The sequence below is a fragment of the Myotis myotis genome, unplaced genomic scaffold (genome assembly GCF_014108235.1).
Source record: "Myotis myotis isolate mMyoMyo1 unplaced genomic scaffold, mMyoMyo1.p scaffold_m19_p_4, whole genome shotgun sequence".
Classification (NCBI taxonomy): Eukaryota; Metazoa; Chordata; class Mammalia; order Chiroptera; family Vespertilionidae; genus Myotis; species Myotis myotis.
The window spans coordinates 117,423,118-117,444,814 of record NW_023416346.1 but is presented as its reverse complement, the minus strand read 5'-3'; the positions used below and the strand labels follow the sequence as shown (position 1 = coordinate 117,444,814).

At 45.5% G+C, this 21,697-nt stretch overlaps 1 protein-coding gene across 8 annotated transcripts in view; it reads right to left on the bottom strand.

Annotated features, from left to right (window-relative positions):
* Positions 1–8,298: 8,298 nt before the first annotated feature.
* PCYT1B (phosphate cytidylyltransferase 1, choline, beta) overlaps positions 8,299–21,697 on the bottom strand; it is an 88,090-nt gene continuing 74,691 nt past the window's right edge. For 6 of the 8 annotated variants that reach the window (XM_036305714.1, XM_036305711.1, XM_036305716.1 and 3 more), the window contains one exon: positions 8,299–12,023. In XM_036305714.1, the coding sequence (XP_036161607.1) occupies positions 11,811–12,023 (213 nt within the window). In that variant the 3' untranslated portion in view covers positions 8,299–11,810. The remainder of the gene's footprint in view (positions 12,024–21,697) is intronic. The other 2 variants (XM_036305715.1, XM_036305719.1) reach the window with 1 other exon arrangement.

Sequence of the window (21,697 nt, the reverse complement as noted above, 5' to 3'; positions counted from 1 at the left end):
GGTGCCACACCAAAACCAGAACCCAGTGCCTCCAAAGACACTTGGCTGCAGCTATGTGCTTCCTGAATGTAGTCTTCATATTAGCTTGCATTGTGTTATTCTTTTTTAAAAATATATTCTTCATTGACTTTTTACAGAGAGAAAGGGAGAGGGATAGAGAGAAACATCGATCAGCTGCCTCCTGCACACCCCCTACTGGGGACTAAGCCTGCAACCAAGGTCCATGCCCTCGACCGAAATCGAACCCAGGACCTTTCAGTCCACAGCCCGACACTCTAGCCACTGAGCCAAACCGATCAGGACCATTGTGTTATTCTTTTACTAAACATTCAGTGATGAGTGGGTGTCCTTTTTATTTATTATTATTTTTTAAATCTTTATTGTTGAAAGTATTACATATGTCCCCTTTTTCCCCTATTGACCCCTTATAGCCCACCCTGCCCCCTGCCCTAGGCCTTCACCACCCTGTTGTCTGTGTCCATGGGTTAAGCGTATAAGCATACAAATTCTTTGATCTCTTCCCACCCACCCACCCCTGGGTGTCTTTTTAAAATTTGAGAGCCACATAACTATCTTGTGTATTTATCACTTAAAAAACCCCACAAAATTTGTGTGGCTGGTGTGGCTCAGTTGGTTGAGTGTTGACCCATTAACTGAAATGTCACAGGTTCGATTCCCGGTCAGGGCACATGCCCGGGTTGTGGGCTCAATCCCCAGTAGGGGACGTGCAGGAGACAGTCAATCAATGTCTCTCTCCCTCTCCCTTCCTCTCTCTGAAATCAATAAAAACATATTTAAAAAATTTTTTTGAGCCAATTTGAGGCAAGAAACTTGGGTGTATATAGTTCTTGCGGGTGTGAATGTCAGGAAGTCAACATGTTTGCCTTGCTTCTGCTACCAGCTAGCTGTTAACTGTGCCTTAGTTTCCTCATCGATAAAATGAGGGAGTTGACCACGTGGTTTCGAGGTTCTTTCCAGGTCTGATGTTCTATAGCATTCTTTAGGCACATTCTCCCTGGAGCATGCCTGCACCTTCCCCTTTCCCTCGCCCTCCCCCCAGGCATGATGCCTTTGCCTTTCTCTCTCCTAAACTCCAAGGGCCCTTCTTCTGCTTCTGTCATTTATTTACTGAGCCCACACAGCTCAGCTGGCTCACCTTTTCTACTTCTGTGACTTTCTAAAGAAACTTTCTCTTATAATTGAAAAAAATAAAACCTACAATGGAACGCAGTTACTAATCAACTGCTTTCATGTTGTGATATGTTTTGCCCAAAGAATACAAAACCAGTGACTCTAAAAAGTGACACTGCTTTAGCCCTGGCCAGTGTTGTTCAGTGGTTAGTGAGTCAGCCCACACACCAAAGGATCAGAGTTCAAATCCCGGTCAAGGGCACATACCTGAATTGCAGGTTCAATCCCTGGCCCTGGTCGGGGTGTGTGTGGGAGACAACCAATATGTCTCTCTCACATCAATGTTTCTCTTCTTTCTCTCTCTCTCTCTCTCTCTCTCTCTCTCTCTCTCTCTCTCTCTCTCTCTCTCTCCTTCCCTTTCCCCTCTCTTCCCTTTCATTCTCTCCAAAAAATTAATGGGAAAATATCCTTGGGTGAGGATTAACTAAAAAAAAGTGACACTGGTTTTAGTTAGAATTTTAAAATTATCCATCTGTAACCAAAAGTCAGTGCTGTGCTGAAAAAGCATTCACAACTGGGCAACAGCATTCTTAGAGCAGCTACTCCTGCCCTGTTTTGAAGTTCATAAAGTAACAGTTTAGACTCAAGAGTCTATGGTTCCACGAAGTTGCCACAGAGCATTGCACTGTAGTGGACATTTTTACTTCTGTGTCTTTCATTTCTAATTCTTTCCAGTGTCTTAACAAAGGCATGTCTACAAATGATTATCTGCTGATACTGTCAGCTGTTCGCCTCATCATTACACATAGATGTGCTCTTTGATCATAAGAGTAAGTCACAAGGCATCATGTAGGAGATGTTGCCTTTAGGAAGGGTTTCTATAGACCAGCGGTTCTCAACCTGTGGGTCACGACCCCTTTGGGGGTCGAACGACCCTTTCACAGGGGTCGCCTAAGACCATCGGAAAACACATATATAATTACATATTGTTCTTGTGATTAATCACTATGCTTTAATTATGTTCAATTTGTAGCAATGAAAATACATCCTGCATATCAGATGTTTACATTACGATTCATAACAGTAGCAAAATTACAGTTATGCAGTAGCAACGAAAATAATTTTATGGTTGGGGGTCACCACAACATGAGGAACTGTATTAAAGGGTCGCGGCATTAGGAAGGTTGAGAACCACTGCTATAGACTATCGTCCACCACTAGAACTCTGTGATGATGAGGATATTATCTATCTGTGCTACACAATATGGTCGTTAGTAGCCACCTGAACAGTTAAAAATGTGGCTAGTTTAATGTGTTTTTAATTTAATGTGCTTAAAATTTTTTTTAGTACATTTTTTAGAGGGAGAGAGAGAAACATCAACGATGAAAGAGAACCATTGATCTCCTGCCTCCTGCAACCCGGGCATGTGCCTTGACCAGTAATCGAACCATGACCTCCTGGTTCATAGGTCGACACTCAACCACTGAGCCACACCGGCCCAGCAATTAGTGTATTGATTTAAATTTAAATAGCCGCCTGTGGCTAACGGTTGCCATATTGGCCAGTGAAGCTATACACAGCTACTACATACTGTTGAAGCTTTTTACTTTAACATTGAGCATCCATTTTCACCTGTCACTGGGCTGGGTACTTAACAGTACCCTTGTCATTTCTAGATATTGTTCTTCGGTGACTCCTTTTGCCCTCTGCCCATTGATGACACTTTCATCAACATAATAGTCTCCTTTGGAATAAGAAAATAATGAAATGGTATTGAGACCATTTTCTTCCATCGCTGCATATCAATTCTTACCTTTGCTGGGAAAGGCATTGATCATCAGCCTCTTTGAATCCAGTTCTCTCAGAGGCACACTTTGTTCTGTGAGTTGAAATATTAACTACAGCCCAGAGGGTCTCAACTCAGCCACATTGGAATCTCCCAGTCCTGAGCTCCATTTCAGATTCATTCCCTCACTGTCTCTGTGAAGTTTTTTTTTTTAATAAGAGTTCCTTAGGAGCTTGTAACGTGTGACAGGATTGAAAAGCACTGATCAAGTCCAAACTAGGGACCAGCTAGAGAATAGCTAGAATGCTAGCAGCAGGACACGCTGTCTTCTTGGCACAGAGCAGACTGGCAATCCCTGCCATTTTATTGATGCTGTTTAACAGCTCATTGGAAAGCACTTAAAGCAGCGGTTCTCAACCTGTGGGTCCAGACCCCTTTGGCGGTCGAACGACCCTTTCACAGGGGTCGCCTAAGACCATCCTGCATATCAGATATTTACATTACGATTCATAACAGTAACAACATTACAGTTATGAAGTAGCAGCGAAAATAATTTTATGGTTGGGTCACAACATGAGGAACTGTATTTAAAGGGCCAGAGGTTGAGAACCACTGACTTAAAGGCAAGAAGAGGCCTTGTCGATTTGGATTTGGAGCTACCAAGCTGTTTCCTTCTGTGCAAGAAACTCTGAGCTAAGCTAATGCCGCTCGTGTCATTTGCTGGCATTCCTGTCCAAACAGAATCCGCTAGTCCTCAAACAAAATAAACATGTTAATGATTTCAGCAGTGGGGATGGATACAGCTTGCCCCAGTTCCTTAGCAACCACTAAATATAATAGTGTAAGTATTTCTGATGTTAAAGATAATTGTTGTCAGCTTAGCAGTCATTGGAACAGAACTTCCTATATGAAAACTGCTCTCTTCCTGGGCCTTCAATTGGTAACAAAATGGCAGTTAGTGAATAATGCCCCATTATTCAGGTGAGAGAGGCCCTTCAGACACCCTAAAATCAAAGAACCCAGGATGAGACATTGAGTGACCATCTCGTCCATAAAATAGCTCTGTCCAAATGGGAGAGTTTCAACTATTGCATGCAGAGCCCCACACCCGTTGATAAGGCCTTAAAGGAAAGTGTGTGCTGATGCCTCGGGACTTCGATAGCTCCCCTAGAGCCTTATTGTTCATAGGCCTGGCTAAGGGGTGGCATCGTCAGTCTCCTCCAGTCAGTATTCTAAGTGAGTGGTTTCTAATAGAAAATCTACTTCTAAAAATCTACTTTTCCACCTTACCTGGTTTGGCTCAGTGGATAGAGCGACAGCCTGCGGACTGAAAAGTCCCGGATTTGATTCCAGTCAAGGGCACATGCCTGGGTTGCAGGCTTGATCCCCAGTAGGGGGTGTGCAGGAGGCAGCCAATCAATGATTCTCTCTCATCATTGATGTTTCTCTCTCCCTCTCCCTTCCTCTCTGAAATTAATAAAAATATAAAAAAATCTACTTTTCCTATTTTCTCCCACTCTGGGTAAGAGTTGGTCGTCTTTGCACTTTGGGAAATTTAGAGCGTCCCACCCCAAAGTGAGTACTAAAATAATGTGAAATTATTTAGTAAAATCATCACAAAAATCTATTTAGCAGAATCAGAAACATGTATTGTTCATCAAGAGCTCAGTAAAGTCAAAGGTCAGGAGAGGCCAGAACTGAGTCAAGCTACTGAACTGAACTTGGGGTGGAAGGCAAGGATGTGTCCTTTTTATTCATTACATCCCCAGCACCTACGAGCTCACTCAAATATTTATTGAATGGTGATGACAGGAATGTATGCTAGACCTTAAGTTAAAATGGACTCAGCCCAGCCGGCATGACTCAGTGGTTGAGTGTCGCCCTATGAACCAGAAGGTCACGGTTCAATTCCCGGTCAGGGCACATGCCTGGGTTGTGGGCTTGATCCCCAGTGTGGGACATGCAGGAGGCAGCCGATCAATGATTTTCTCTCATCATTGATGTTTCCATCTCTCTCCCTCCCCATTTCTCTCTGAAATAAATTTAAAAATATATACATATAATGCAGCTCAAAGGTCTCCATTGCAGAAATAAGTTACTGGAGAAAGGATCATGGAGTACCTTGCCACTGGATAACTAGAAATGAATCTTAGCTTAAACTGGCCGTGGTCAACATCCAAGGACCAAAACCAAAACAAAACCAACCAACAGAACACACAACGGGGACAACAGGCAGGAAACAGATTGTACCTGATAGCCAGAGACTATTCCAGAGCTTGTTTCAGCAGGAACACGTCCTATGATCAAAGACTGAACCCTTTCACTTCTTGTCTTCTTGGTGTCGCCAAGTATGAATTGGGGATATGTACAGAGAACTGGGGGAGGGAAGCTCCTAAACTTCCTTCTCTCCCAGCCATGATTCTGTGATCATGAGTTAAGGATACACTTCCTGTCCTCATGGACCAATTCACATGTTCGTTTGAGTCAGACATCCTCTGTTACATCTATTCTGCACTTCTCTTAAGACTCAAGAGAAACATTCAAGCAGATTCATCACAATGTAGGAATACTTCAACGGAAAACATGAATCTCTGTGTCTGCGTGAGGGTTACTGTTCCTCAGCTCTGTCAGGACCTGGGAAAAGGCTCAAGGGGTTATGACCAGTGTCTTCAATCATCACATGGCACACAGAGTATTGTCCCTCTCCCCAAGATGTCCCTATCCTAATTCTCAGAAGCTGGGAATATGTTGTATTACATGGCAAGAAGGAATTAATGTTGCTGATGAACTTCAAATAGGGATATGTTCCTGAGTTATCCAGGTGGGCCCAATGTAATCACAGGGGTCCTTACAAGTAGAGGAGAGAGACAGAAGTGCCACAGTAACGTGGTGTGAAAAATACTGTTCTGGCCATTGATGACTCTGAAAATGGAAGAGGCCACAAGCCAAGGAATGCAGGCAGCTTCTAGAAGCTGGAAAATGCAAGAAAACGGATTCTCCCCTAGAGCCTTCATGTAGGGATGCAGCCCTGCCAACACCTTCATTTTAGCCCAGTAAAGGGCCATTTTGGACTTCTGGCCTTCAGAACTGTAAAACAATAAATTTGTATTGTTTTAAGCCACTAAATTTGTTACAGCAATAAGAAACTAATACACACCTATTGAACATCTTTCATCTATCCTTAATCCCTGATATGGAAACAAGTAGAAAAAGAAAAAATACCTCAGTTGTGTTAATGTTGATTTGTGGTTAGGCTAGTAAGTGGTATCTTGCCAACCTCTGTCCAGTGGAACAGGATTCCAGACAAGAAAGACTGGTTATATCCTCAAGTTACGTAATGAGTCAGGTCCTGCCACAGGCATAGCAGATAACAGGTTTTCTTTGAACTTGGAAATTTTACAGTGACAAGTTTGTAACCAGTTGAAAAGGTCCCTGTGGAAAGGGTAAGTATCCCCATTCCTTCAGGTATGGATTCATTCATTCTTTGAAAATGGAAGGTTACCTATGAAATATTTTAGATCTAAACAGTGCTTTTATTAATATAGTACAGCAATCAGGCAAATCAATTCCTTTCCCCACCCCCAAGAAAGATAATGAAGGTAAGGAGATTAAACATTGCTTATAGGAAACAATACAAGCCAGCCCTACTCTGAACATTTCTTCTCATGTTTCCCACCTTTGGTCAACACAGCTGATACTCAGCTGGTTGGTTTTCTAGGATATAAATTATGGCAGTTCACGAGGACCGAAAGTACAGATCAATTAGTGCCTACAGATATTTATGCCTTTAATAATATTTTCCAATTTTACTCGTCATTTATTGGCTTTTACCTGGTACTTTATGGTTTAAAGAATTTGATCCCAAGATATACTTTGGTGCTTATGAACTGTCACACTTGGTTTGAAAAGCATCTCCATGGAAGTCTTTTTTAAATCTAATAGCTCCTACTGAATACCTAGAGAAGAAGTTTAAACATTCAACTTCAATAGCCCATGGGGACTCTGTGTGTAAACATTCTTGATAGTGTACCCTTTTATCTCGGGTGTTGTATTTATTAACAACGGCTATTTCTCTTTGGGGCAAATGTCAGAGTTCTTAAACATGAGTTTTGTTATGCCTTCCAACGGATTGTTTTGCCCTTGAAAACATCTCTGCGGTATCATAAAAGTTGAGAACCAACCTGTCACTGTGACTCTAAATACAACTTGTCAGGAATGTTTTTGATCTGTGAGGCAGAGCCGAGTAATATGGTCTGTGAATAACAGGTGTTCTCTTCTTAAATTAATTCTTTTGCTGACTACAGGCCTGGCTTTATTGCTTCTAGAGCAGGGTGGGGAACCTTTTTTCTGCCAAGGGCCATTTGGATATTTATAACAGCATTCTCTGGCCATTCAAAATTATCAACTTAAAAATTAGCCTGCTATATTGGGTCAAACATTTCACTAACTCACCCCTAATGCCTTGGCAGGGCCAGACCAAATGATTTCGCGGGCCTTATACTGCCAGTGGGCCGGACATCCCCACCCCTGCTCCAGAGTCTGGGTTAACATTAGAACTGTTGTTACTCCAAAGAGCTAGACCTCACCAGATGGAGTTAATTTGGCTAGTGGAGGGCCTGAGCGCATTCTCAGAACATGGGCCGGGTGTGTGTGTGTATGGGGTCGGGGTGGGGGATCTGCTTTGATTGTTGACATTTGGGATCCTGATTTAGTGCCTCCACCCCCATCTGTCAGCGTCCAGCTGATCAAATGAGCTTTTTCCCAAAGCTGCAAAAGTGGTTGAAATGGCCACGCCCCCATGTTGCCAAGGAAGTTAAAAGCATTCATTCCATCAGGTGTAAGAAAGGTGGGTGGAGCCTGAGATTCTGGATCATGAGGCGTGAAACTTGGATGTTTCAGTTGTGAAGGCCCCAGGCGACCTCTCCAGCACCCACTCCGTGAGAGGTAAGCACTTTCTCACGGTCACTGAGTGACCGCCTCATCGCTGGAGAAGCCTCGGGACAATGCCGGCTGCCTCATCGATTTAGAGACCTTTCCAGGCAAAGGAGGCTTCAGAAGCCATTCCCTCCAACCCTTCATTCAACAGAAGTGGACACTGAGGTCAGAGAAGTGGTTTGGCCAAGGCCAGCAAGCAAGTTGGCAGGGGAGCCTACAAGCCAAAGTCCCAACCGGGGTCCCCACGTGACCTCGCCCCCAGGCGGGTCTGTTCATAACTAGCGTTTAAGTCAGGTGCGTGCCCTCTAGCAACTCCTTGGTTCTGCCCAGTGCTGCCCAGCGCAGAGGCCCGGCCTTCAGTGCTGGGGACACAGCTGGGCAGAGCTGGGCCAGCTGTGACGCCTGGAATTTTGCACACGTTTGAGAAACAAGCAAAAATGCAATTCTGTATCCCTTTATTTAGAAACAGGTGGGGAATGCTGTGTTCCGTTTGGGAGCAGGAGTGGACTGGGAGCGGGAGCGAAAGGGTTGGGGTAGGTTTGAGGGCTGATTCCAGTAGTTTGCATGATTCAGCACCAGAGCAAATGCTTGGGCATAAGGTCAGCCTTGAACCCACATAGTCATCGTCATCTTGTCTAATATGTACAGCATAGTCTACAGTATGTATGCTCCTTATGGCTTTGTCCCGGAACACATTGCTATGACGCAACAAAAATCTCAAGTCTCAAGAGGAGAAGGTGCAAACGCTTTATGAGTTTATGGCCGAGACTGGTGCCAAACGGGTCCCCCAGGCACAGGAATGCCTCTGCTCTGTTGGGGCTCATCTGACTCAGCTGCGTCTGCTTCTCCATCTTGTGTCTTGCCCTAGGGTTCGGCTGGGTGCGCAGATGAGGCCTGAAGATGGAGAAAAAGCAAACCCACGCTCTTTCTGTCCCTCCCTCCAGGGATGGCTGGACTGACAGGAACTATGGCCTAAGGCGTGGAGCAAGATTGCAAGCCCGCAGCTGGGTCTCTTCTCCACCGAGCAGGTCAGAAGGTAGAACTTCAGTCTTGGGTTGATTCCCTTTACCTTTGTAAGGCCCTGGTACACGGGAGCTGGCTTCCCACAAACAGCCATTCGCGGTGACCCCGGCATTACAAGTCCCCCGTGTGTTTAGCTGGTGGAACGGTGGACATCTGATTTCAGGGTTCCCAGGAGGAGGGTGTAGTGGCTAATGGAGAAGTCCTGACATGGGGAGGCAAGGGGGCTGGGGTACCCACACCCCCCATGGGTACTCGTTGACTTTGGGTGTCCATGAAAGAAAGCCTACTTTCTCCACCTATTAGTGGGGGTGTAACACTTGACAGTGAGTGGAGAGGAACTACTCTCTCATTCTCACCCTCCTTCACTGAACCTGTCCCCTTCCACAACCCCAAGTGGTGTGCTCTTGTCCTCCGTCCGAAGCATCCTTCCCTTTCTGGAGCAAAAGAATCCTTCCTTGCCCTGACCGGTTTGGCTCAGTGGATAGAGCGTCGGCCTGCGGACTGAAGGGTCCCGGGTTCGATTCCAGTCAAGGGCATGTACCTTGGTTGCAGGCACATCCCCAGTAGGGGGTGTGCAGGAGGCAGCTGATAGATGTTTCTCTCTCATCGATGTTTCTAACTCTCTATCCCTATCCCTTCCTCTCTGTAAAAAATCAATAAAATATATTTTTAAAAAAAGAATCCTTCCTTGCTTTTGGTCATTTCTGCTGACCTCCTCAAGCTTGCATCATGCTTTGGACATCCCTCACTGCAGTCCCGGCTCACTGTTGGCCATTGCTGTTGACTGACTGGCCCAAACAGAACCACCCCTTCTCGTCCTGGGAAGGGGAGAGGCTGAAAGAAACTGATGGCCGCAAAGCATCAACTGTTAGATTTCAGAATCCCCGTCCCCCGTCCCTTCTCAGTAGTCTTGTCACCTTAGGTGTTGTTGCTAGCGGTCAGGAGAGGGACATTCGTTGAGATTTAGAATCCACTTGGGGATCATTTTGGCCCATCTCTGGAATATCTCAAGCATGGGGCATTTCCCATAATTGGCAGCTATGATGGCACTGAATCTGAGTCACGTAAGTGGCACCTGTCCGTAGGGGATATGAGGCCTGCAAACTTCTAATCAGCCCGATACATCAATCCCACACTATGTGCTCCAGAGAAGGATTCGGGTAAAAGTGGGTCTATCTGCCCTGGGCCTCTCTCCAGGCACCTCTTTTCTCTTCCCCTGTTTCTCACCACCTTGTCTCGCCTCACTCGTCTTCTCTTCCTGGCTGTGAGTGTCGCCCAACTGAAGCAGTAAGCACGCGTGCCCAGTTTGCCCTGAGTGCATCACTGAAGAGAGAGACCTCCTCGGTCTCTAGGCCTTGACTGCAAAAAGGAAATTTCTCCCCCCAGGCCATGGTCCTGACAGCTCTCTGTCCCACATGAGCGCTCGACAGAGTTCTTGGGGGAAAGGCCAAGAACAAGGAGGTTTCAAGCCAGCTTAGCTTCATGGTAAGCAGGGAGGTAGTTCAACCCCAACACAAGGGGGAAAGACATCCACCTTCCTTCACTGCTTGCCCCCCTTGTCACCCACAAAGCCAGTCCCCAAGGCCTCTGAAGAGGGGTGTTTGTGTCACAAGATGTTGGGCTCTGCCTGCCAGTTGCTGATTCAGGCCTCTGTCTCTGGCTTTACTGGGAGAGCCTGGCAATGCCTTTTCTACCCCAGCATGCAGTTCTACGCCTGGACTCTACCTGCTCACTCCCTCTCTGGGATGTGGGGATAGTGACTTCAAATAACTCAGCAGGAATGCTTAGGGTCGGCATCCCGTTTGTCAAACCTAAGGCCAGGGGTGAGTATAATACTCCCTGGATCACTGCAAGGCTGAGCTCAGAACTTAAGTTCCCACAGTGCTCCGTGAAACTCTTTCAGAGCCTCCCTTCACTCCAAACTCTGATGGGAAGCCAGGAGACCAGCACCTGGATTTCCTGGCTGGTCCAGACATTTCTACAGGGCCCCAGGATGAACTGCTGTCGAAGTGCCCAAGTCACAAGGGAACCAGAGAGGCCTGGAGACCGAGGATTTCACCGGGGTTGTGAGAATGAGAGCAGGAGAGGAGTCTATTCTCGGGTTGTATATGGTCTGCACCCTGGGTGGCATGTTTGAGAACAGACACATGCAGGTAGCACCCCCTATTGGTATACTACGTAGTTTGGTACATCAAACTGTTACTTGAGGTCCATGAAACGGCTAACTGGTCAGAAATGGGGGAAGCCAAGGCAGAGCAGCTCCACTGGCCTTTCCGAGACAGTGTTGTTCTTTATTGCATTTCCCACAGATGATGGTGACAGGGAAAAGCAATGAAGTCAATGCGATGGTGCGAAAGTACCACCAGGAGCACATCAGGCCGTCCGTGGCGCTCTCATTTCTGGGACAGGAAAGAACAGATGCATTACAACGCTGGGTCTCAGTGGCTGAACTGAGAAGGTTGGCATTTGCCTTGGACGCAACTGTCTCTATTGGGGACAGGTGAATTCTGGCAGAGCTGCGGTGGCAGGGGGCAACGTGCAGGGCCCTTAAGAACCGGAAGTAGCGGGTTGAGGGAACAGCCGCTTCCACACGTGGTGCACTTGGTGGGGGTAGGTGTAAAGACCAAAGCAGGATGCACCCCATGGGGTGCAAGTCTCCCGGGGTGCTCTGCATCGTTCCTTAGCAAGGTTAAAGTACAGCAATTCTACATGATGCTAATGAAGTTTATAGGTTGTCCAGCTGGAAACCTCCATGCAGGGCCCAGGTGTTGGGCTGAGTGGAGACTGAAGTCTCCAGACCTTCCCAGGTTCTCCCTGCTAAGCTGTAGCTCCTGCAACTCTTAACCTTTCATACACCCACCACCCAGGCACCCCCAGTGTCCCCGCCGTCCTCCCCAGCCTGTGTGGTGTGGCTCCTGTGTCTGTCAGCAGCCTTTACTTCTCATCCTCATCCCCCTCGCTCAAGCTGCTGATGGAGGCTGAGGCTGCTTTGGGCGAGGAGGGGGGTGAGGTTTTGACTGGGAGCCAGGAGAAGGTGGGCGACGGGGAGCGGGAAGGGGACCGGCTCCTGGTGGGGCTGCTCACGGGGCTCTGCTTCGGGGACAGGGCCTGAAGCATCCGGCTACTCCTCTCCTGGAACATCTGCTTCTGCAGAGGAATTAGAGAGAAAGCATCTGTTAGTTACCTGAGATCACAGCAAAACAGCAAGGAAAGGCAGAAAGGAGAGCCCCCCAAACGTCTGCGCCCCCACATGGACTTGTACTCCAGGCCATGTTGGCCAAGACTCTCTAGGGAGGAGCTGCATGAAACTCAGGACCACGGAGCTGCTGACACATAAGGGCACCACCACTGCTGGTGCCTGGCACTGTCTCCTTCGTGCCCTCTTCTCCTCCATCTACAAAATCTGAGTGGCTGTTATTTGCCAGGCGAACAGCAATGTCCTGGATCCCGGAAGGGTAGCAGGAAAGAAAACCCAAAATCCCTGTCCTCGTGGTTATTGTATAAGGAGGCATCACACACAAAAAAATCAACATAAGATGAAGATGTCAGACGGAACCATCGTCTGAGAAAAAGAAATGGACAGAGGAAGGAAATAAAAAAAAAAGAGAGGGATGTGAGCATGGAGACAAGTGGGGTGCAGTTGCAAATGGGGTGCTCAGGGGACGCCCCCCCCCCCCCGAGAAAGTGCTATTTGAACAAAGACTTGAAAGAGATGAGGGAGGAGGCCACATGCAGGGAAATTAGGAGGAAGTACAGTCCAGGCAGAGAACCCCGAGAAGGGAGCATAGAGTTCACGTTCAAGAAGGAGCAAGGAGGCCATGGTGGCTGGAGTGGAGTCACGTGGCTGAGGAGGGGCATGGAAAGAAGGGCATGAGGGCGAGGTCGCCAGAAAAGTCCCAGCGAAGTGTGCTATATAGGGTCTTGGTGGCCATGTGAGAATTTCAGCCTTTATGCTGAAGAAAAGAGAAACCTCTGGAGAGTGCCTTTACCTCTGCAGTTCTGAGCAAAAGAGTAACAAACTGCCCAGCCAGCGTGGCTCACATCGACCTATGAACCAGGAGGTCACAGTTCAATTCCCGTTCAGGGCACATGCCTGGGTTGTGGGCTCGATCCCCAGTGTGGGGCATGCAGGAAGCAGCCGATCAACGATTCTCTCCCATAATTGATGTTTTTATCTCCCCCTCCATCTCCCTTCCTCTCTGACATATGTAAAAATATATTTAAAAAAATAATAATAACAAACTGACTTTGGGTTTAAAAAGACCACTCTGCAGTGCTGGGAGCAGACCACAGTAAAGCAAGGGCAGGGGCAGGGAGAAGAGCCGGGAGCCGCTGCAAGGAGAATCTGAGACTGCGATGGTGCCTTGGACCAGAGTGATGGCCAGGAGCTTGGCTGGCATCCGGGTATGTTCTTTTTTATTGATTTAGAGATGGAGAGAGAGAGAGACAGAAACATCAATGATGAGAGAGAATCATTGATTGGCTGCTCCTGCACACCCCCTACTGGGGATCGAGCCAGCAACCCAGGCATGTGCCCTTGACTGGAATCGAACCTGGGATTCTTCAGTCCGCAGTCCGACGCTCTCTCCACTGAGCCAAACCAGCCAGAGCCCGGTCTGTTCTTTTCCCATGGTATTATTAAGGTGTCCTTTACTTAAAGTAACACCTTTTAGCATGCAGTTCTGTGAGTTTCGATAAATGCCTATAGTTGTGTGATCACCACCACAAACAAATTCTAGGAATGTCCCATCAGCCCTCAGTTTCCTCAGGACCCTTCTCTAGTCACCCCCTCCTCAGCCTCTGGCAACAGATCTGGCTTCTGTTCTGCGGTTTTGAAATATCACTGAAATGGAAGTGTGCAGCATGTGGTCTGGCTACATGTTGAGTGCAGAACCAGCAGGACTCGAGACAGATGTGCTGTGGGGCGTGGGAGGAAGAGGCATCAAGCAACTCCGGTTTCCAGCCTGTGAAACTGGAAAGCCGGCGATGCCATTTGTTGGTGCGGGGTGGGTGAGGGATGGGGAGTGGGGAGCGGGGGAGGCTGTGGGGGTGCGGGAGGTTTGGATGGTAAGATGGGTTTTCCAGTCTGGGACCTCAGGTGCCTGCTGCCTGGTGCTTTTGGAACTGAGCCCTCCCCTGACAGTGACTTTCTGGGGAGCCCCTGCGTGCCAGGCCGCCCCGAGCTGCCCATGGATCTAACCTTCTGCGCTTTGCCTGCAGCACACGCCCCCCAACCCCAACACACATGCCCTTGACCGGAATTGAACCTGGGACCTTTCAGTCTGCAGGCCGACGCTCTATCCACTGAGCAAAACTGGCTAGGGCTCCTACTAGGTTATTTTAGACTTTGCTTGTTGTGTGAGTGATTTATTTTACAAACCACTACTGAACCTCTGGGACCAGGGGCTGCACAGGAGGTGGTCCTGTCTGAGCTGGGACTTCGGTGATGCACAGGAAGGGGGGTTAGGCATGGAGGGAGCCCGTGGGCTGCTGGAGGGCTCACTGGCCAAGCAGAGGGAGCTAAGTGGAAAGTACTCAATATGATTGCTTGGCGTGGCCAGAAGCCTGAGTGTATGTGCGTGTGTGGATGCACGTGGAGCACCAGGAGGAGGTGGGATCCCCCCCCCCAAAAAAAGCCCCTGGAAGATTTTAGTCAAGGGAAGGGTATGATCAGATTGGTGTTTTAGAAATATCTTTGGGTATGAGCATAAAAGGAAGGAAAGAAACCATACAGGAAAGGAACTAATGTTTGGCTGTAGTAAAATTTCTGAACCTCCAAAAAGCCACTGTGAAATAGATAAAAGCAAAAGAAAAAACTGGAATTTTTTTGCACCATTTAACTGCAAATTATGAATCTTAGTATAGAAACAAAGCTTAAACATAAAAAAGAAGGTAAAAACTTTCCCAGAAAAATGAGCATATGGCATATACAGGCAATTCACAGAAGACTTAAAAATGAACCGTAAAAAAGGTTCGGCATCACGAGTAAACAAACAAATGCAAAATGACTGAAGTGAGATTTCTTTTTATATATCAGACTTAAAGATTTTTTAAGCCTCCCAACTTAAAACAATTGTTTCCCAGATGTAGTTGACAGATGGCGCTTTGGAAGCTTAAGGCATACAGTTCTGTGTTGTAGCATCTTTGGGGGTTAGCATGCTCTGACTTCTTCATCATGTTCTCACGTGTAATTCCTACAAGTCTTTCTCTTGTGGTTACTGTGAGGCTTACATAGAATATCTTAACATTATAACACCCTGTTTTGAACTTTATGCTTTCACTTCTCCTCCTCACATTTTAGGTTATTGATGTTATCGTTAACATACTTTTATTGTGTAAACAATAGCAGGTTATTGCATTTCTGGTTATTTTTACCACATTTGTTTTCTTACTTTTAAATTCGAGTTGTAACTGAGTGATGTATCACCACTACCACATTACAGAATCTAAATTTGACTAAATATTCATTACCAGTGAGCTTTATTCTACTTTCTCTTTCTTTTGGGGGGGGGAGGGTTGAGGGAGATGGAGGGGAGGATTCAGGGTTGTAATTTAAAATTGTTTACATTTCGTTTTTATCTATGGAGATCTCAAAAACTGTGACTGCCCAACCGGCATGGCTCAGTGGTTGAGCGTCAATCTATGAACCAGTAGATCACGGTTCGATTTCCAGTCAGGATACATGCCTGGATTGTGAGCTCGATCTCCAGTGTGGGGCATGCAGGAGGCATCCAATCAATGATTTTCTCTCATCATTGATGTTTCTCTCTCTCCCTCTCCCTTCCTCTCTGAAGTATATATATTTTAAATTGTGGCTGAGGTCTATAACTTTAAGTTTGTAATCTAGGCTTATATGATACTAGAGGCCCAGTGCACGAAATTCGTGCACGTGTAGGGTCCCTAGGCCTGGCCGGCGATCAGGGCCAATCAGGGCCTTCCTTCATTCCACACTGCCCCCTGGTGGTCAGCATATGTCATAGCGAGCAATCGAACTCCTGGTTGAACTCCCAAGGGGACACTTTGCATATTAGCTATATATATATATATATATATATATATATATATATATATATATATATATAGAGAGAGAGAGAGAGAGAGAGAGAGAGAGAGAGAGAGAGATTACCTAACTAATAGTCACTAGTGACACACCTGAGAAACTCAGACCAAACAAAACCTAGCCTAGAGACTTGGATGACATTGTAGCCCATCCAACTCATTGATAAATCCTTAAAGCTTTAACCCTTCCCTCTTCCACCTGCACCCCCCCCCCCCGCCCCAATTTATAATGCCCTCTTTTTAAGAGAAGGATGGTGGAATTACTTTGCCTTGGAATTAATGGTATAAAGATGTACCTTCTCATATGTGTAATACTGATTTATCTCTATCCCTGGTCACTTCCTACCTAACAGTCTGCATCTCATTACTATTGCAGCAGTTTTGGCTCCCAAGAATAACCCTCTAAGGAGGATGATATGTATACCAGTGAGTCTAATACCAGGGCATGCATTCACATTTTTATCAGCATATAACAGTTAAGTCATCCTTGAGTGTACTGTACTCCCCCCGCCCCCATCCTCCCCTCTGGCAACCATTAGCTTGTGTTTTTTTTTTTTTAATTTTAATTTTTTTTATTGATTTCAGAGAAGAAGGAAGGGAGAGGGAGAGAGAGATAGACATATCAATGATGAGAGAGATTCATTGATTGGCTGCCTCCTTCACACCCCCTACTGGGGATCGAGCCCACAACCTGGGCATGTGCCCTGACCGGGAATTTAACCGTGACCTCCTGGTTCATAGGCTGACGCTCAACCACTGAGCCACGCCGGCCAGGCAACTTGTTCTTTATGGGTCAGTTTCTGTTTTATTGCTTTTAGATTCCACAAATAAGTGAGATCATACAGTATTTATCTTTCTCTAACTTATTTCACCCAGCAAATGTGGCAGCAGGACAGGCCCTAGGGCCTGCATGGTTTTTGTTTGGGAACCTGAACCAGGCAAGACTGCACTGAATTCCATGACTAGATGGGGCCATGGATTTTGTTGTGTAGATAGGGAGAGACGTGGGCAGTGCCCTCTGTTGAAGTGCCACTGTAGGCAGGGCTGTTGGATGGGCTATGCAGCTTCCTGTGTGTCTGATTAGGTTCCCTCTTGGGTAGGCTAAAGGCTGTGTTCAGAAATAGGCAGAACTATGAGTCAGTTTCCCTGCCTGCGCACAGTGGGAGAGCCAGCTCTACCTGAACAGTTCTACCTGGTGGACTCTGGTCCAGTGTTGCTGGGCTACACAGATTTCTAGGTGTTATGGCCAGACTCTGATCAGGCCGGGCCAGGAATGACTCAGGTCCCTTGCCTGGAAGAGGCAGACCAGGCTCCAGGGTAATAAAAGCCTCTGAGTATCCAACTTGGAGCACCCTACACCCTGCTGAGTTGCCTGTTCATACTGCACTCTGATTTGGCTCTGCAGATGAGCAAATATCCTGGCTTGGACTCCTACTTGGGTGCTATAGGCAGGACCTTGGTCTGCCAAGATCATAGAGCTGATTGTTTCAAACCCCTCCCCCTTTTCTGTAACATGAGATTCTCTGAGGGCAAGCACTACTGATCCCCCTGTGGGGCGAGACTGGAGTGGTGGCTCCCAAGAAGTGACTACAGTGATGGGGGAGCTGGATGTCCACCCTGGGATCTCTTTTCCCACTGAAGGAACCATAGGCTCAGGGAGACCTCTTGGTATGGTGCTGTGCCAGTCTAGGGGAGGGGCAGTTGGTTAGCACACAGTCACTCCTCTACCCCTTCTAATGTGATCTGTCTGGGTCTCTGGTACAGGGGATGCTTCAGCCTGACCCATGTGTTCTAGGCTCCTCCCAGGGTTGTCTTGCCCACAAATAGTTGTTAGTTCTTCTTGTGTGTGTGTGGGGGGGGGGAGCAAAATAAATAACCACTATGTTGTCATCTTGGTGATGTCACTGTCCTAAGATTTTTAAAAATTTGCAATGGCTAGTGTTGGTGAGAGTTTAGTAACAAGACCACATGCATGTTACTGCTAGTGGAAGGGTAAAATAGAACCGTTGTGAGGGGTAATTTGGAAATAGGTGCAAATACTTTTTTCCTGAAGAGATCATCAGAGATGTAAGTAAATGTTTATTGTATACATGGATATTCAGTGCAGTGTCATAACAGACAAAACTGAAAACGCCCTAAATAGATGAGAGAAATCTTGCACAACTGAGAGGCTATACTAAGCAGCTGATGAAAATCAAGTCCTTAAAGAATATTTAATCATGTGAGAAAATGTTCATGAGCTGTTACAAAGTAAAAATGATTTTACAACATGATCTGCATGATCCCAATTTTGTAAAAGGTTATATGAACAGGGGTGGGGGGGCAAAAGTAAGTTTGCAGATGTTCATATGGAAAATAATATAATAATTAATAATTAATATAAGAATAAACTATGTCTTCTATACTCACAACTATAAACCTACCATCTCATTACCATTAATATTTTTGTGGTACTGCCCCAATCTTGTTCCTGTCTATATGAACTACACCCTATACATGTAGATAGGAAAAAGATTGGGGCAATACCCCGAAAATATTAATGGTAAGAACTCTGGGTGATGAGAGACTGCAGGTAACTTTCGTCTCTTTGTTAAATTATTCTCAATTGGTACATTTATTTAAAAAATATAGCCTAATGGGCCTGTGCTTAAATATTGCTCCTAATCATAAGGAGCTCTTCAACAAATATGCTCTAGAAAGAAGCAAAAAGGTCACCAGAAATGACCAACGAGACAGGACCACTACGGACGGAATTCCCTTATATATCATTAAAACTTGCTAGAAAATGGAGTTTGACATTATTTAAAACTAGAGGCCTGGTGCACGAATTTGTGCATGGGTGGTATCCGTCGACCTGGCCGGCGATCGGGGCTGATGGGGGCCCTTCTTGCCCAGTCCCAATTGGGCTGATCAGGGCTGGCCAGGGGGAGGGACCACGGGAGGTTGACTGGCTGCGGGAGGTTGGCAGTGGGAGCATGCTGACCACCAGGGGGCAGCTCCTGCGTTGAGCATCTGCCCCCTGGTGGTCGGTGTGCATCATAGCGACTGGTTGACCAATCGTTCAGTTGACTGGTCATAATCGTTGCTTAGACTTTTATATATATAGATTATACCAACATTTGTGGCAGCTGAATGTCACAGGTATTTTAGTCTCCTTTTATTCTTTATTTTCAAATAGTTCTGTAGTGAACACATATTTTATCATCATAAAAAAAGCAATAACTGTAGGGAGAGAGAAGACAGAGGCAAGATTAGGCTGAAGGGCATTGCTATAATGGCATGAGAAAATGTTAAGACCTCAGGTACATCATCAGTTCCCCCTGCACTGATTTTCCTTTTATTTTTTTATATATTTTTATTGATTTCAGAGAGGAAGGGAGAGGGAGAGAGAGATAGAAACATTAATGATGAGAGTCATTAATTGGCTGCCAACACGCCTCCTACTGAGGATCGAGCCTACAACCCGGGTATGTGACCTGACTGGAATCGAACCTGGGGCCATTCAGTCCACAGGTCGATGCTCTATCCACTGAGCCAAACCAGCTAGGGCTAGCCCATTACTTTTTAGAATGTCAAATCTCCTCTAGCAGATATAATAGAGATGCTTGATGATCGCTAAGATCCTTTCCAGATATAAAACTCCACAATTCTACAAATACACCAATTATTCACCTTCCATTAAAGGTACTGGTAACGCCGCCAAAAGACCCAACTCCTCTCAAAATTAAACAAAACAAAAAAAAAATGCTATAGATGAAGCCCATTTATAAGACAAAAATCAAATACCAAAAGGAGAGGGTGGCCTATTATTAACAGCAACATTTAAAAAAAATCCTTGAACTTCTAGCATGCACTTTAAAATATGTGTTTTTATTACTGTAATCTTTAAGTGTATTTTTAGTGGCAGCCATTAGCCCTCCTGCTGTTAATGGATTATCAGCATTTCCATTAGAAGCCCACTTTCTAGGGAAATCTACGACTTGTCTATTACGGTTTGACTGTGCTGTGCCAGTCAAGAATATTCTGCCTAAGGAGATGAAATCACTTGAATCCTTAATGATAAACAATGGTGTCGCACTTCATAAAATGTGATATCCTTGCAAAGGAACTCTGGGTCTCGATTTGCAAGCTCTCTGATCTGTTACTGGTGCCTTTTGAAGGGTGGTTCCCCTACAAAGAAGCTGAATTGAATCAGGTCAGGAGACAGTTTGTAATGAGCTTCCTGGGAAGAAAAGCACTTTAGAAATATAACAAATAATGAAGACCTGGCATGGCATTTTCAAAGAGAAAAGGTATTTTAATTCAGTCTTTTACTGTATCAAGAGGTTTCCATTTATAAAGATTTCTCCCAAGAAAATAATACCATTTATAGTCCTGTCCATATGAAAGTATTTTGCCCCTCCTACAAAGTTTTCCCTTTTAAGAAATTCTTAACATCCACCAAGGCACTAAATGTCATCACAGATGTCTTTAAAGATTTCAGTATTTCAGATATATTCTGACATATCTGCCCAAAAAGAAGCAAAAAATATCCTAGTTATCCTATCTGGTTTGGACCTCTGGGAAACAACAGAACTCAAGGAGAGAGTTTCAGTTGTGGATAAACAACTAAGGCGTACAGTATCTGATACCTGCCTGCCAGGCACTGTTAAAGGGCTGTATGTATAAAACAACTTATTCCTGCCCGGACTGTGTGGCTCAGTGGTTAAGCGTCGACCTGTGAGCCAGGAAGTCATGGTTCAATTCCCAGTCAGGGCACATGCCAGGGTTGCACATGCCTGGGTTGTGGGCTTGATCCCCAGTGTGGGGCGTGCAGGAGGCAGCCAATCAGTGATTCTCATCATTGATGTTTCTCTCTCTCTCTCTCTCTCTCTCTCTCTCTCTCTCTCTCTCTCTCTCTCTCCCTTCCTCTCTGAAATCAATAAATATATTTTTAAAAAATAATTTCATCCTCCCAACACCCCTGGTAGGTGACTGAGAGGCAAAGGAATTTACCCAAGGCTACCCAGCCAGGAAGTGAGCCCCTTGTCATGATCAGTGCTATGTAATCATTCACTTACATAGTAAGAAGCTTCCCATGATTATTCATGTTTTACTTATGCATTTGTTGGAAGACAATTTTTAAAACCACTGTCAAAAAGACTCAAATGGGGTATCTAATTCAAATCCACAAACTAAAATTTATATTTCTTTTCTGAAGATAAAAACAGTCTTAAAAATTAGCAGTGCCATTAGAATGCCTATTATAAAAATATTAAAAATCAAGTACTAGTGAGGATAGAGGGAAATTAGAACCCTGTGTATTATGGTGAGAATGTAAAATGGTGCAGCCACTGTGGAAAACAGCACAGCAGTTCCTAAAACAAAACAAAACAAAAACAACAACACAAAAACCTAGAATTACCACATGATATAGCAATTCCACTTAATTGAAAGCAGGGACTTAAGCAGATATTTGTATATCCATGTGTATATCAGTACTATTCACAATAGCCAAAAGGTGGACACAATTCAGAAGTCTACCAACGAATGGAGGGATAAACAAAATGTGGTAGATACAAATAATATCCCATTATATATGTCTACACACACACACACACACACACACACACACACACACACATACACACACAAACACCACATACACACACACAGATTTGTTTTTTGTTTTTGTTTTTGTTTTACTAGCATGGTATATTTTCATGATAGAAGTTGAAAAGAAACGTTTTGTTTATTACAAAGTATTATGGAGGGTTTTCCTG